Genomic DNA, 16,773 nt, shown 5'->3' on the forward strand with positions numbered 1-16,773 from the left:
ACACATACGTCACAGTCCCTGGACGCCGCACAGAAGCGCTTCCGTGTGACGTCCGGCGGGTGCCCGTGCAGTCTGTGTCCCGCTCCGGCCCCGCCGCTGTCAGCACAGCAGTGTCAGTGTCTGCCCGCAGTGTGTCAGTGTCTTCCCGCAGTGTCAGCAGCTTGTCACGCTGCAGCGCAGGCAGACACTGACACTCAGCAGTGCGTGCAGCCGCGGGGATGACGAGCGCTGCTGTCAGGAGGTTAGATGAGGTCATTACCTGCAGTGACGATCTCCTCCCTCCTGACGTCACCGCGGTCACTGCTGTCTATGCCCGTCTCGCGAGCGGCCCAAGACTGTCACTAGTGATGACGTCACAGGCTCTCGCGATACTGCTGACAACGCGGCGGGCATAGAAGGCAGTTACAGCGCTGAAGGCAGGACTACAGGAGATGATCACAGCAGGTAATTATCTCATCTATCCTCCTGACAGCAGCGCTCGGCATCCCCTGCAGTGACCTGGGCTACTGATGTTAGCTCAGGTCACTGCATTGCTCTCCCAGCCAATGGGGAACATTCTGTTCGTCATTGAATGGGACAGCGACTATGGTATGGATCGCCGTGGGACCCCCCTTATTGGATTACGCCGGACGTGGAATTGATCTTTTCAATAAATTGGTGAAAGGGGCTATGTGGGGAGTGTTTTTTTCAAATAAAACTTTTTTTGTTGTCTATTTTTTATTTCTTACTGACTGGGTTGGTGATGTCGGGTATCTGATAGACGCGTGACATCACGAACCCCAGGGCTTGATGCCAGGTGACATTACACATCTGGCATCAACCACATATATTACCTCGTTTGCCAACGCACCAGGGCAACGGGATGAGTTGGGGCGAAGTGCCAGGATTGGCACGTCTAATGGATGCGCCACTTCTGGGGCGGCTGCGGCCTGCTATTTTTAGACTGGGGAGTGTCCAATAACAGTGGACCTCCCTAGTCTGAGAATATCAGACCACAGCTGTCCGCTTTACCTTGGCTGGTGATCCAATTTGGGGGGACCCCATGTTTTTTGTTTTAAGTTATTTATTTAATGTAAAATAACAGCGTGGGGTCCCCTCTGTTTTGGATTACCAGCCAAGGTGAAGCTGCCAGCGGTGGTCTGCAGGCTGTAGCTGTCTGCTTTACCTTAGCTGGCTACAAAAGATGGGGGGACCTCACGTGGTTTTTTTTTTTATTATTTATTTATTTCTCATCTATCTATCTATTATCTATCTATCTATTCATCTATCCATCTTTCCCTCTATCCATTATCTGTCTATTGATTATCTGTCTATTATCTATATTATTTATTGCAGTAGTTACAGCATAAAAAAAACCGCAGGGACCAACCTGCGGAAAAACCGCGGCAAAAACGCATGCGTTTTCCCGCGGATTTGGTGCTATTTTTTTTTTTTTTTACGCAGATGCAGTAATCTTCAACTCCCAGAAGTTTCTCAAGAAATTTTCTTGAGAAAAATCACTTTTCTAGTGCGCACATAGCCTTAGAATAAAAGTATATTAGAAAAACGGACACCAATTCTGCATTTTTTACTCACTCCTGGTTTTGGCTTACAAACACTGAGGTAAAAAAAGACAAAAAAAACTCATACTCCCTGTGTGAACGTGGCCTAACCAAACCAAACATAGCTGCTGAAGCAAAATAGAAGTATCCACTTCTCCATTTCTATGCCTCCTAAAGCTCTCGCAAAAGTTTCATCTGTGATTTCAGTCAATATTCTTTTACCCTGAAGAAATCATCAAAGAATGGACCTGCAATTAACAAACCACATTTATAAATGGACCCCCTGCAGGGCCCTGCATAGGTGCTAATAATTAGGCTGTGTGCACACACTGCATGTTTGTGGTGACCACAAAGAGGCACGTTTTTGGTCCCCAAAAAAAAAAAAAAAAGGCACCCTCAGCATGCATTTTTTGACGCATTTTACTGAGGGGTTTTTTACTGCGTTTTTTCCCAGTGCGTTTTAAGTCAAATCTATTAACTTGAAGGGCTCAAAAACGCTGGCAAAAACGCAGAAAGCACTGACATGCACAACGAAAGTGAAATCTCAGACTTTGCTGGGGAAGGAAATGCATGCAGTTTTGGTACCAAAAGTGCACCCAAAAAGCATGCAAAGATGCGGCAAAAAACACAGCGTGGACACAAGGCCTTACTGCAACATCCTGTCTGGCAGAACTGAAGGTCTTAGGCTCTGTGCGCACTAGAAAAGTGATTTTTCTCAAGAAAATTTCTTGAGAAACTTCTGGGAGTTGAAGATTTCCGCACCTGCGGAACAATCCTCGGGAAAAACGCATGCGGATTTGCCGCAGGTTGGTCCCTGCGGTTTTGCAATAAATAATTAGATAATCGATAGACAGATAATGGATAGAGTGAAAGATGGATAGATGAATAGCTAGATAGATAGATAGATGAGAAAGACATATATAATGTCCCACCCCCCCTGCATATTCTAAGCTGGCACCCTTTAGTGACTTTCATGTGGCACTAAAGGGTGCCTCGCCTTGTATTTAGCCAGAAAATAAATAATTAAAAAAAAACTGAGGTCCCCCCATCTTTTGTAGCCAGCTAGGGTAAAGCAGACGGCTGCAGCCTGCAGACCACAGCTGGCAGCTTCACCTTGGCTGGTAATCCAAAATAGAGGGCACCCCACGCTGTTATTTTACATTAAATAAATAATTTAAAACAAAAAACGTGGGGTCCCCCCCAAATTGGATCACCAGCCAAGGTAAAGCGGACAGCTGTGGTCTGGTATTCTCAGACTGGGGAGGTCCACTGTTATTGGACACTCCCCAGCCTAAAAATAGCAGGCCGCAGCCGCCCCAGAATTGGCGCATCCATTAGACGTGCCAATCCTGGCGCTTCGCCCCAACTCATCCCGTTGCCCTAGTGTGTTGGCAAACGAGGTAATATATGGGGTTGATGCCAGATGTGTAATGTCACCTGGCATCAAGCCCTGGGGTTGGTGAGGTCAGGCGTCTATCAGATACCCGACATCACCAACCCAGTCAGTAAGAAATTAAAAATAGACAACAAAAAAAGTTTTATTTGAAAAAACACTCGCCAAAACATTCCCTCTTTAACCAATTTATTGAAAAGAACAATCAATTCCACGTCCGGCGTAATCCAATAAGAGGGGGGGGGCACGGCGATCCATACCATAGTCGCTGTCCCAGTCAATGAAGAACAGAATGTTCCCCATTGGCTGGGAGAGCAATGCAGTGACCTGAGCTAACATCAATAGCCCAGGTCACTGCAGGGGATGCCGAGCGCTGCCATCAGGAGCATAGATGAAATCATTACCTGCTGTGATCATCTCCTGTACTGCTGACTTCTATGCCCGCCGCGTTGTCAGAAGTATCACGAGAGCCCGTGACGTCACCGCTAGTGACAGTCTCGGGCCGCCCGCGAGACGGGCATAGACAGCGGTGACAGCGGTAACGTCAGGAGGCAGGAGATCGTCACAGCAGGTAATGATCTCACCTCCTGACAGCAGCGATCGTCATCCCCGCGGCTGCCAGCACTGCAGGGTGTCAGTGTCTGCCTGCGCTGCCGCGTGACAAGCTGCCGACACTGCGGGCACACACTGACACTGCAGGGTGACAAGCTGCTGACACTGCGGGCAGATACTGACACACTGCAGTGCAGTGTCAGTGTCTGCCTGCGCTGCAGCGTGACAAGCTGCTGATACTGCGGGCAGACACGGATACCCTGCAGTGCAGGCAGCCGCGAGTCTGGAGCGGGACACAGACTGCACGGACACCTGGAGCTCACACGGAAGTGCTTCTGTGCGGCGTCCAGGGAGTGTGACGTCTGTGTTTACTCTGCTCCGCTTCCTCTTCCTGGCATAATGACATTGCGTCCTGCAAAACCGCAGGCAGCGATGACCATTACCGCAGGTAAATCGCGGCTATACCGGGGGTATACCGCACATAATTTGCTACCTGTGGTATACCCCCGGAATTTCGCGATTACATTACAGTGAATGGAGTGAAATTCCGGGGGTATTCCGCAGATACCTGCGGAAAATAATGGACATGCTCATTTTCTCAAGAAAGTTTCTTCAGAAAATTTTCTCAAGGAAATTTCTTGAGAAAAATCTGCAGTGTGCGCACAGCTATTTTTTTTCTCATAGGATTTGCTGGGAAATGTCTGCACAAAGATTGCAGACATTTCTCAAGAAATTTCCGCAGCAAATCCGAAGGTAAATCCGCGGGCAAAAACGGCCTATTGCGCACAGAGCCTTATACCAGAGCTCAGATTGTTTAATGCTATGTAAGATGTGTGATTGTAGTTACCTAATATCCTAATATGGAATATATCTTTTTTTATTGATATGTAAATAATTTTCCTCTCCATAAAAAGCCTGGGTTTTACGCTATAAGGCTATGTGCGCACGTTACGTAATTACATGCAGTTACGCTGCGCTTTGTAGTGCAGCGTAACTGCATGCGTCCTGCGTCCCCTGCACAGTCTATGGAGATTGTGCAGGGGCCGTGCGCACGTGGCGTCTTAGAGCGCAGTGTTTCGGCTGCGTTCTAAGAAGTGACATGTCACTTCTTCCGTGCGCTTTGCTTGCAGCCCCAGCTCTGTCTATGGGAGGGGCTGCATCCAGAGCGCATGGAATCGTCTTTTTTTTTTTTCTCTACGGACATTTTCTGCAGCGATTTGAAGCGCACGTGTGCTCTTCAGATCGCTGCAGAAATTTCTGCTGGGCTAGTACGCAACGTGCGCACATAGCCTTATTCTACATTTTTCTCCTCATTTCTCTGTAGTGTCAATTATGTACATCCGCACCTCTCTCCGCTCTAGTAGCCACCTTTCCCATGCCGTGCCATAAGCAGGACAATAGCCGATATGTTTGCCGGCGTCCCTGGCTACTCACAGATGATTGGTCATTAGAATTCAAATTACAGCCATTGTTTGCTATAAAGCAGAGGACAGCTGCTAATATCCCCAGCACGGACGGGGTGGAGGGGTAAAGCCACGAGCCTGCAGCCCTGAGCCCAGCACATCCATCCTATAAGCACAAGGATTTATGCAGTGATCAGAACTATTGGCTTGTGCCTATAACCAGATCATCAATATTTTCTATTATAAACAGTTCTGCACAAAGAACCATAAGGCCACGTTCACATGCACGTTGTCATACTCTGACTGCTCCATGTATTAGAAGAGAACATGCCATCACTATACATATAATACACTGATATATCACACACTCACTGTATATAACACTGTATAAACACCACAAATCATCACCATGTACAGTGGATATAAGAAAAAGTTTACACACCTGTTAAAATGGCAGGTTTTTGTCAAAAAGAATCATTTCAGATCCAGAACTTTTTCCACCTTTAGGCCCTGTGCGCATTGGACGTTTTTGCTGTGTTTTTTCCTGCGTTTTTATAGCTGCGTTTTTGTGGTGACCACAAAAACTCAGCATGCCAATTATTTCTGAGTTTTCCACAGCGTTTTTCACTCACTAAATTCAACACACACAAAAACGCAGCAAAAAACGCAACAAAACATGGTAAGAACGCACCTGCTTTTTTTGCAGCGGGTGCGTTTGTTGCGACAAAAACGCACAGAAAACAGCGTGAAAAAACGCCTAGTGCGCACATAGCCTTAGTGTCACTTATAATTTGTACAAATCCATTGAGAAACAAACTAGAGTCATTTTAAGGGGAGAAATAAAAGCACCAAAATAAATGCGGCTGCATAAGTACCAGTGAGGACTTGTACTGCTCATGAGCATTGTACTTGTTTTTTATGTATACTCTTTTCACATGTAATGCGTGATGGAATAAAATCCATTATTATAAATAATAACACCCCCTTATAATTTGGAATGTGGCTGGGGTCATAATTAGCCATTCACACTCATGTTATACAGTAGTCACAGCTGCCATTATTATAGTGATTAAATACATATAAAGCTTAGTTGTTTTAATAGGACATTATCTTAGTTCCATTTTACAGCAAAAGCCACGGTCCGTAAACAGCTTACAACACAGCAAAGGGATCTCATTGTTAAAAGTTATCAATGAAGTAAAAATATTATAGAAATATAATACAAATAGGTACAAAAATATTACAAGGCACTGGATAAACCATGGAGCACTGTGAAGAGGTCAACAAGAAGTTACTTAAAGGGGTTGTCCACTATTAGGATAACTCCTCCTTCCATGTTTCCCCCAATGAAAATAAAAAAGCTTATACTCCCCTCCCGTGCCGATGCTGCTCTAGCAGGGCTGGTACTTGGATTCTTGGGGCTATTGTGAGGTTGTAGCGTCACCCAAGCCATGGGCCCAATCAGTACCGGCTTCTCTCTCCCACCTTCAGACATACAAGTTAATCAACAGGATATGAGCGGTGCAGCTGCTGCACACTTCCTGTTGATTACTCCTGTGGAAGCCTTTTCTTACAAAGAAAAACATCCAAGCCTAGCTACGTTTTACCAAAACCTTTATCTTCTCTGCCAAAGGTGTTATGGTCTGTTGAGTCCAAGGTTGAACTTTTAGGTGCAAAGCCAACACTGAGCATCACCAAAAGAATACCATCCCCACAGTGAAGCATACTGGAGGCAGCATTATGATTTGGGGATGTTTTTCAGCATCTGGAACTCGGCTTTGGTCAAGGTGGAGGGAATGAATAATTCCAGATAGTCAAATTTGCATCAAAACCTTCAGTCCTATGCTAAAAAGCTTAATAGGAATTTCCCCTTTCACCACAACGACCCCAAGCCTATCTAATAAAAGAATGGCTTTGCCAAAAGATCAGAGTCTTGAAGGGGGCGCTGTACACAGGAGACAAGCTTACATATTTGGAGCTATTGAAAGAAAGAGTGAGCAAAGATGGCCAATTCTAGATGTGCCATGTTTATAGACTCAAACACAAAAATACTGATTGCGGTCATACATTGAAAGGGTGCTTCAACAAAGTATTGGTATAAGGGTGTGCAAATTTATGCAGCTACATTTTAGGTTTTTCTTTTTCCACCTGAAAAGATTTCAGTTTCTCAATGGATTTATGATTATAGGTGACATGTTCTGAAATGACTTCTAGGTAGGCTTGTTTTTCTTGGCAAAAGCTGGCAATTTCTATCACACGTACGCAGCACCGCGCACATATGTATGCAGCACCACGCGCGCATTGCGCACATATGTATGCCGCATTGCGCACATACGTATGCCGCACCACGCGCGCACATACGTATGCCGCACCACGCGCGCACACACGTATGCCGCACCACGCGCGCACACACGTATGCCGCACCACGCGCGCACACACGTATGCCGCACCACGCGCGCACACACGTATGCCGCACCACGCGCGCACACACGTATGCAGCACCACGCGCACACATGTATGCAGCACCACGCGCGCACACACGTATGCAGCACCACGCGCACACATGTATGCAGCACCACGCGCACACATGTATGCAGCACCACGCGCACACATGTATGCAGCACCACGCGCACACATGTATGCAGCACCACGCGCACACATGTATGCAGCACCACGCGCACACATGTATGCAGCACCACGCGCACACATGTATGCAGCACCACGCGCGCATTGCGCACATATATGTATGCAGCACCACGCGCGCATTGCGCACATATATGTATGCAGCACCACGCACGCATTGCGCACATATATGTATGCAGCACCACGCACGCATTGCGCACATATATGTATGCAGCACCACGCACGCATTGCGCACATATATGTATGCTGCACCACGCACGCATTGCGCACATATATATGTGCAGCACCACGCACGCATTGCGCACATATATATGTGCAGCACCACGCACGCATTGCGCACATATATATATGCAGCACCACACACGCATTGCGCACATATATATATGCAGCACCACGCACGCATTGCGCACATATATATATATATGCAGCACCACGCACACATTGCGCACATATATATATATGCAGCACCACGCACACATTGCGCACATATATATATATGCAGCACCACGCACACATTGCGCACATATATATGCAGCACCACGCACACATTGCGCACATATATATATATGCAGCACCACGCACACATTGGTGCTACATATATATATGCAGCACCACACACACATTGCGCACATATATATATATATATATATATGCAGCACCACGCACACATTGCGCACATATATATATATATGCAGCACCACGCACACATTGCGCACATATATTTAGATGCAGCACCATGCACACATTGCGCACATATATATATATTTATGCAGCACCACGCACACATTGCGCACATATATATATATGCAGCACCACGCACACATTGCGCATATATATATATATATATATATATATATGCAGCACCACGCACACATTGCGCACATATATATATATATGCAGCACCACGCACACATTGCGCACATATATACATATATATGCAGCACCACGCACACATTGCGCACATATATATATATATGCAGCACCACGCACACATTGCGCACATATATATATATATGCAGCACCACGCACACATTGCGCACATATATATATATATGCAGCACCACGCACACATTGCGCACATATATATATATATATATGCAGCACCACGCACACATTGCGCACATATATATGCAGCACCACGCACACATTGCGCACATATATATATATGCAGCACCACGCACACATTGCGCACATATATATATATGCAGCACCACGCACACATTGCGCACATATATATATATATATGCAGCACCACGGACACATTGCGCACATATATATATATGCAGCACCACGCACACATTGCGCACATATATATATATATATATGCAGCACCACGCACACATTGCGCACATATATATGCAGCACCACGCACACATTGCGCACATATATATATATGCAGCACCACGCACACATTGGTGCTACATATATATATGCAGCACCACACACACATTGCGCACATATATATATATATATGCAGCACCACGCACACATTGCGCACATATATATATATATATATATGCAGCACCACGCACACATTGCGCACATATATTTAGATGCAGCACCATGCACACATTGCGCACATATATATATATTTATGCAGCACCACGCACACATTGCGCATATATATATATATATATATATATATATATATATATATATATATATATATATATATATATATATATATGCAGCACCACGCACACATTGCGCACATATATATATATATGCAGCACCACGCACACATTGCGCACATATATACATATATATGCAGCACCACGCACACATTGCGCACATTATATATATATATATGCAGCACCACGCACACATTGCGCACATATATATGCAGCACCACGCACACATTGCGCACATATATATATATATGCAGCACCACGCACACATTGCGCACATATATATATATGCAGCACCACGCACACATTGCGCACATATATATATATGCAGCACCACGCACACATTGCGCACATATATATATATATATGCAGCACCACGCACACATTGCGCACATATATATATATATGCAGCACCACGCACACATTGCGCACATATATATATATGCAGCACCACGCACACATTGCGCACATATATATGCAGCCCCACGCACACATTGCGCACATATATATATATGCAGCACCACGCACACATTGCGCACATATATATATATGCAGCACCACGCACACATTGCGCACATATATATATATATATATATATATATATGCAGCACCACGCACACATTGCGCACATATATATATATATATGCAGCACCACGCACACATTGCACACATATATATATATGCAGCACCACGCACACATTGCGCACATATATATATATATGTAGCACCACGCACACATTGCGCACATATATATATATATGCAGCACCATGCACACATTGCGCATATATATATATATATATATATATATGCAGCACCACACACACATTGCACACATATATATATGCAGCACCACGCACACATTGCGCACATATATATATATATATATGCAGCACCACGCACACATTGCGCACATATATATGCAGCACCACGCACACATTGCGCACATATATATATATGCAGCACCACGCACACATTGCGCACACATATATATATATATGCAGCACCACGCACACATTGCGCACATATATATATATGCAGCACCACGCACACATTGCGCACATATATATATATATATATGCAGCACCACGCACACATTGCGCACATATATATATATATATGCAGCACCACGCACACATTGCGCACATATATATATATATATGCAGCACCACGCACACATTGCGCACATATATATATATATGCAGCACCACGCACACATTGCGCACATATATATATATATGCAGCACCACGCACACATTGCGCACATATATATATATGCAGCACCATGCACACATTGCGCATATATATATATATATGCAGCACCACGCACACATTGCGCACATATATATATATATGCAGCACCATGCACACATTGCGCATATATATATATGCAGCACCACACACACATTGCACACATATATATGCAGCACCACGCACACATTGCGCACATATATATGCAGCACAACACATATATTCAGCACCACGCACATATATTAAGCACCACGCACACATATATATATATATGCAGCACAACGCACACATTACGCACATATACGCAGGCTGCGCACACATGACGTATACATATGCTGCACATACACGCACGATAGCTGTATATAACACACAGGCAATGACAGCCCCATGACACAGCACACTCTCCGCAGTCACTCTCCGGACACTCGGGGCTCACCGGTGGGCGCACTGTCCAGGATCCGCAGGTCGTAGGCCCCGGAGCAGCGGTAATTGGCCGCCGTCCCGTTGTCCCACACCACCACCACTTCCTCGGGGCTCTCGAAGCTGCGCACGGTGCCCACATGCCCCTCTCCGCCGTCCTGCTTCCCCCATTTCCAGTCCGGGCCTCTTGATACACGGGCCCCGACTCCCTCCACCATAACCCGGTTATTGCGAGAGCCGCTCATCCCCCGGGAGGGATTCAGACACTCCGGGCCCGGCTGCCTCACTTTCCCTCTAGTCTCTGGCCGACCCGGCACCAGACAGGCACCGGAGCAGCGAGGAAGGAGAGCGAATTCCGGGAGCGGTACGTGCGGTGTGCGGGAGGAAAGTTTCCCTGACAGACAATTAGGATAAGGCCACAGCTTCGCCGCCGCTACACCGACACTACTGAGCATGCGCGGAGAGGGGAGAGGCGACAAGCGGGGGCACGGGCACGGAACGGGCGCGGGGAGAGGACGGGAGCGAGCAGCGGGGGCGCGGGATGAGGACGGGAGTGAGCAGCGGGGGCGCGGGATGAGGACGGGAGCAGGCAGCGGGGGCGCGGAGAGGGAACAAGAGCGAGCACCGTGGACGAGAGTGAGCAGAGGGGAGTGAGGGTATGTGCGCATGTTGCTTTTTACCTGCTTTTTTGCTGCTTTTTCTTCTGCGCTGTTTAATGCCAAAATGGATGTGTTCTTCTATTCAAGCAAAGTCTATGGGAATTTGGGTTTCTTGTTCACACTATGTTGTTCAAAATGCTGCCTTTTTGTGGCAGAACTTTGGTCAAAAACTCAGCTTTTCAAAGAAGCAACATGTCAATTGTTTTTGCCATTTGGGTTTTGCACTGCAAAGCTGAGTTTTTGACCAAAGTTCTGCAACAAAAAGGCAGCATTTTGAACAACATAGTGTGAACAAGAAACCCAAATTCCCATAGACTTTGCTTGAATAGAAGAACACATCCATTTTGGCATTAAACAGCGCAGAAGAAAAAGCAGCAAAAAAGCAGGTAAAAAGCAACGTGCGCACATACCCTAAGAAAGGACACTGGGGCGCGGAGAAGGGGAGAGTACGAGCGCGTCTGACTGCTGGGTACCAGCTGCGCTGCCTCACTGATAGGGATCTGCTGCTCTGTCTCACTGCTGAGCAGGGCCACCACTAGGAATTTCAGGGCCCCATACTGGCAGAATTTTCGGCCCCCGTGAGACTCCGCCCAGGCACCACTTTCGCCCATCAAGCCTACCACAGTCTCTCCGCCACTCTTGGGAAAACCTGTGTGTGTATATAATATATATATGTCCCTCCCCATAGTACACCCTCTACACACGACACCTTCTACACGACCCCTCTCCATAATATCTCTCCCACACTGCCTTTCTGTATAATATCCCCCCACACACTGACCCTATGTATAATATCCACCCACACACTGCCCCTATGTATAATATCCACCCACACACTGCCCCTATGTATAATATCCCACACACACATTGCTCCTTTGTATAATATCCTTGCCACACTTCCCTTCTGTATAATATCCCCCGCAAACACACTTCTCCTTTGTATAGTATCCCCCATACACAATTCCCCTCTGTATAATACCCCACACACACACTGCACCTCTGTATGTCGCCCCACACACACTACCTGTCTGTATAGCCTCCCCACACATACACACACTGCCCCCTCTGTATAATATCCCCCCCATACACACATTGCCCCTCTGTATAATATCCACATGCACACTGCTCTTTGCAACACTTTGTCAAGAAAAAGGTAGTGTGTGTGTATATATATATATATGACATACAAAGCCATGCACAACCTGTCTCCTCCCTACATCTGTGACCTAGTCTCCCAGTACCTACCTGCACGCAACCTTAGATCCTCACAAGATCTCCTTCTCTGCTCCTCTCTTATTTCCTCTTCCCACAATCGTGTACAAGATTTCTCCCGTGCATCCCCCATACTCTGGAACGCTCTACCTCAGCACATCAGACTCTCCACTACCGTGGAAAGCTTCAAGAGGAACCTCAAGACCCACCTCTTCCAACAAGCCTACAACCTACAATAGCCCTCAGCCCAGTAGACCACTGCGCAACCAGCTCTGTCCTCACCTATTGTACCATCACCCATTCCCTGTAGACTGTGAGCCCTCGCGGGCAGGGTCCTCTCTCCTCCTATACCAGTCTGTCTTGTACTGTTAATGATTGTTGTACGTATACCCTCTTTCACTTGTAAAGCGCCATGGAATAAATGGCGCTATAATAATAAATAATAATAATAATAATAATAATACACATACATACATACATCATGGCTTTTATTGATACAAAACATATAAGGCTGACAAAATCAGATTAAAGACATGACTGACGAGAAAAAGAATGGGTGAAATAAGGGGGTGAACATAACCCTTATCTTCACTTATCATCAATGAAGTATCAGGGCACTAATAATAGTGATAGGCCTGGTATGTGTGTCCCCTTCTTTATATATATATATATATATATATATATATATATATATATATATATATATATATATATACCCATATTGGGCCCTTCCTGGTATGTATGTCCCCCTCCTGGTATGCATGTCCCCCTCCAGGTATGTACAGTATGTCCCCATCATTGTTTATTTGTCCCATTCCTGGTATATATGTCCTTCTCCTAGGTCCCTCCTGGTATATATGTCCCCATCCTGGTTTATTTGTCCCCATCCTGTTATATATGTCCCACCTTGGAGGCCTCCTGGTATATATCCCCCTCCTGGATACATTCTGGCTTATATGTCCCCATCCTGGTTTCTGTCCCCTTCATGGTATATATGTCCTCCTCCTGGTATATATGTCCCCATCCTTGTTTATTTGTCCTTTTCCTGGTATATATGTCCCCTTCCTGGGCCACTCCTGGTATATATGTCCTCATCCTGGTTTACAGGTGCATCTTAATAAATTAGAATATCATCAAAAGTTAATTTATTTCAGTAATTCAATATAAAAAGGTAAACATATTATATAGAGTCATTACAGAGTGATCTATTTCAAGTGTTTATTTCTGTTGGGGATCGGCTGCCTCTCTGCCAGGAGCATGATCCCAGATGCTTCTGTCAGTCATGCAATCAGAGCTGTAAAACGTAATGTCCCATATAGGGAGTAAATAAAAATAATTGTACAAATATTTTTTTAAAAAATCAGAATATAAAAAAAAAAAAAATGTAAAAAAAATTCCAAATTCCAATAAATATGTACACTGGAGATCAAAATTAGACAACAATCTATGATTACATTATTTCTGAAAAAAAGCAAGTGATCTACATTGATCAGCATTTGAAGGTTTTTTGTAAAGGGTACGCCATGCCACTAGAACAGTGTTTTACAAAAGATCCAAAGTTTATCAACATAAAACCTTTATTTTGCCCAAACTATGATGATCATAATCTGAGAACAGCAATGACTGTATTACAGAGAAAGACTATAACTAAATTTTCTGAAGTTAATAACAGTCACCAATCAGTAGGACGTGTACAGGCCTTTGCTTGGAATAACTTCAGCACATCTGCAGCCACAGGACATCACTATTCTCTCACACTGCTCTGGTGTGATTTTGGTCCACTCTTCTTCCAGTCTCTTCGACAATTCTTTGACTGTTGTTTGTTTCTTGGCCATAACTTTGTCATCAAGGATTTTCCAGAGGTTTTCTATTGGGTTTAGATCAGGACTCAGGGCTGGGCATTTCATTGTTTCAATGTTTTCTGTTTCAAGGAACTGCTTTACCCGTTTTGCTGTGTGACAGGAGGCATTGTCCTGGATGAAAATTGCTGGCTAATTGAGTGATTAACGCAAGTAAGGAACCACATGTTGTTGTTGAAGATTCTAATACACACTTGCATTCACTCTGCCATGCAGCTGTATGAGAGGTCCATCTCTTGTCACAGAAAACATTCCCGAAACCATGAGACTTCCTCCACGTCCTTTCACTGACTTCTTGAAACACTTTGGGTTCAGTCTTTCCCCAGTTTGTCGACGAACATAATGTTTCCTATCACACCCAAATAAATTAAATTTGCTTTCATCACTAAAATGAACTGTGGACCACTTCTCCTCTGTCCACACAACATGCTTCTCACCAAAGGTGAGTCTAGCCTTTTGATTCTTTCTGCTAATGAAAAGTTTGATCACTACAGAGTGGGCTTTCAGTCTAAATGCTCTTAAACATCGTGACACTTTATGTTGAGACAGATCCTTACCCTGTTCAGTGCTGAACTGGCGAGCAATTTCAGCTGCAGTGTTGAAACGATTACCAATGGAGATCCTCCTCATTATCCTATCCTGTCTTGCATTTGTCTTTGGAGGGCGACCAGCCTTCTTGGGGACTTGATAGAGTTTATGATGTTGTAAAGATGCAATAGTCTCAAAATCACAGACTTTAAACGACAAACTTATCTTGCTATGGCTTATAGGGTCATCCGTTTGGCCTTCTTCTGGACAACCTGCTGCTGAAAGGTTTCAGTCACTTTGGAACGGCACACCATTTTTGCAAAGTCAGTGTAAACTGGAAAAAAAAGGCTGCCGGTTAAATAGGGTTTGTCAGATAAGAAAATTAGCAGCAGGTGGCAGATTCACCAATAACTTGCAGGTATCTGAATGTGTTCTCTAATTTTGATCATTTATCATGATCATCATGATTTTTTCATTTATCGCATTCGCATTTCTATTATGTGCTTTACAATAAATTCAGTTTATGAAATAAGCTTAAAATACTGCTAGTTTACTCATATTAGGATATAATCACATAGGACTATATAATGACCTTAACATTTAGGAAATTGTTTTCTAATTTTGATCTCCAGTGTACATTATTATGTAAAAAAAAGTACACATATTTGGTATTGTCATGTCCGTAACAAACCTATCTATAAAACTGTCACACTAGGTAACCACTTCAGTGAATACAATAAAAAAAAGTACGAAAAACTGTGTTTTTAACCCCTTAATGACCGCAGGCAGTAATATTACGTCCTAGCGGTCATAGTGTTACTGCCCGCTGTCTGCCGCCGGCAGCATGCCACGATCGGCGCACATATCAGCTGATTTTCACAGCTGAGATGTGTGCCTGCTATGCATGAGCAGAATAGTTATCTGCCCCTTACGTTTAACCCCTTAAATGGCGCTGTCAATATGTGACAGCGCCATTATATCGGCATCAGTGGCAAACGTTTACTTACCGCCCGATACCGGAAGTCACGTGACGTGATCACGTGACTTCCGGCGGTTGTAATGGTAGCACAGGGTCGTGTGATAACTCCTGTAGCTATCATGAATTACTTTCAGTTTCATTCGGCCCGGAGCCGAGTGAAGCAGAAAATGAGCATATCTGCTGTTTACAGCTGTATAGCTGTGAACAGCAGATATGGCAGAGCGATCGGATTGCTGATCCCTGTAGTCCCCTAGAGGGACTAGTAAAATAAAAAAAAAAAAAATAAAAAAAAGTTTTAAAAAATTAAAAAAAACCCTAAGGCTATGTGCTCACTTACCGGATTTTGCCGCGGATTTTCCGCGGATTTGCTGCATGTTTCGCTGCAGAAAATGTTCATAACATCTCTGCAGTGAATCACCAGCAAATCCTATGGAGAAAAAAAATCCTGTGCGCACTGGGCGGAATTTGACAGCTGCATGTTTTGCTGCGGGAATCCCGCAGCAAAAACAAGTGCATGTCACTTCTTTTCCACACATCGCTGCGGGATTTCACTCCATTGACTCAATGTTAATCATGAAATCCCGCAGGGAATAACGCAGGCAGCAAATTCTGTGCGGTTCACTGCGTTTTCCTGCGTTATTCCCTGCGGTATTTCGCGGTTTACCTCCGGTAATGTACATCGCCTGTCTGCGGTTTTGCAGGGAAGT

General features: G+C 44.8%; 1 protein-coding gene across 2 annotated transcripts in view; it reads right to left on the minus strand.

Moving 5' to 3' along the window:
- Positions 1 to 11,294, minus strand: part of MIB1 (MIB E3 ubiquitin protein ligase 1) — a 189,467-nt gene extending 178,173 nt beyond the window's left edge. For both annotated transcript variants that reach the window (XM_075314461.1, XM_075314462.1), the window contains exon 1: positions 10,846 to 11,294. In XM_075314461.1, coding sequence (XP_075170576.1) covers positions 10,846 to 11,284 — 439 coding nt within the window. In that variant the 5' untranslated portion in view covers positions 11,285 to 11,294. The remainder of the gene's footprint in view (positions 1 to 10,845) is intronic.
- Positions 11,295 to 16,773: the final 5,479 nt, after the last annotated feature.

Source organism: Anomaloglossus baeobatrachus, chromosome 6, assembly GCF_048569485.1.
Source record: "Anomaloglossus baeobatrachus isolate aAnoBae1 chromosome 6, aAnoBae1.hap1, whole genome shotgun sequence".
Classification (NCBI taxonomy): Eukaryota; Metazoa; Chordata; class Amphibia; order Anura; family Aromobatidae; genus Anomaloglossus; species Anomaloglossus baeobatrachus.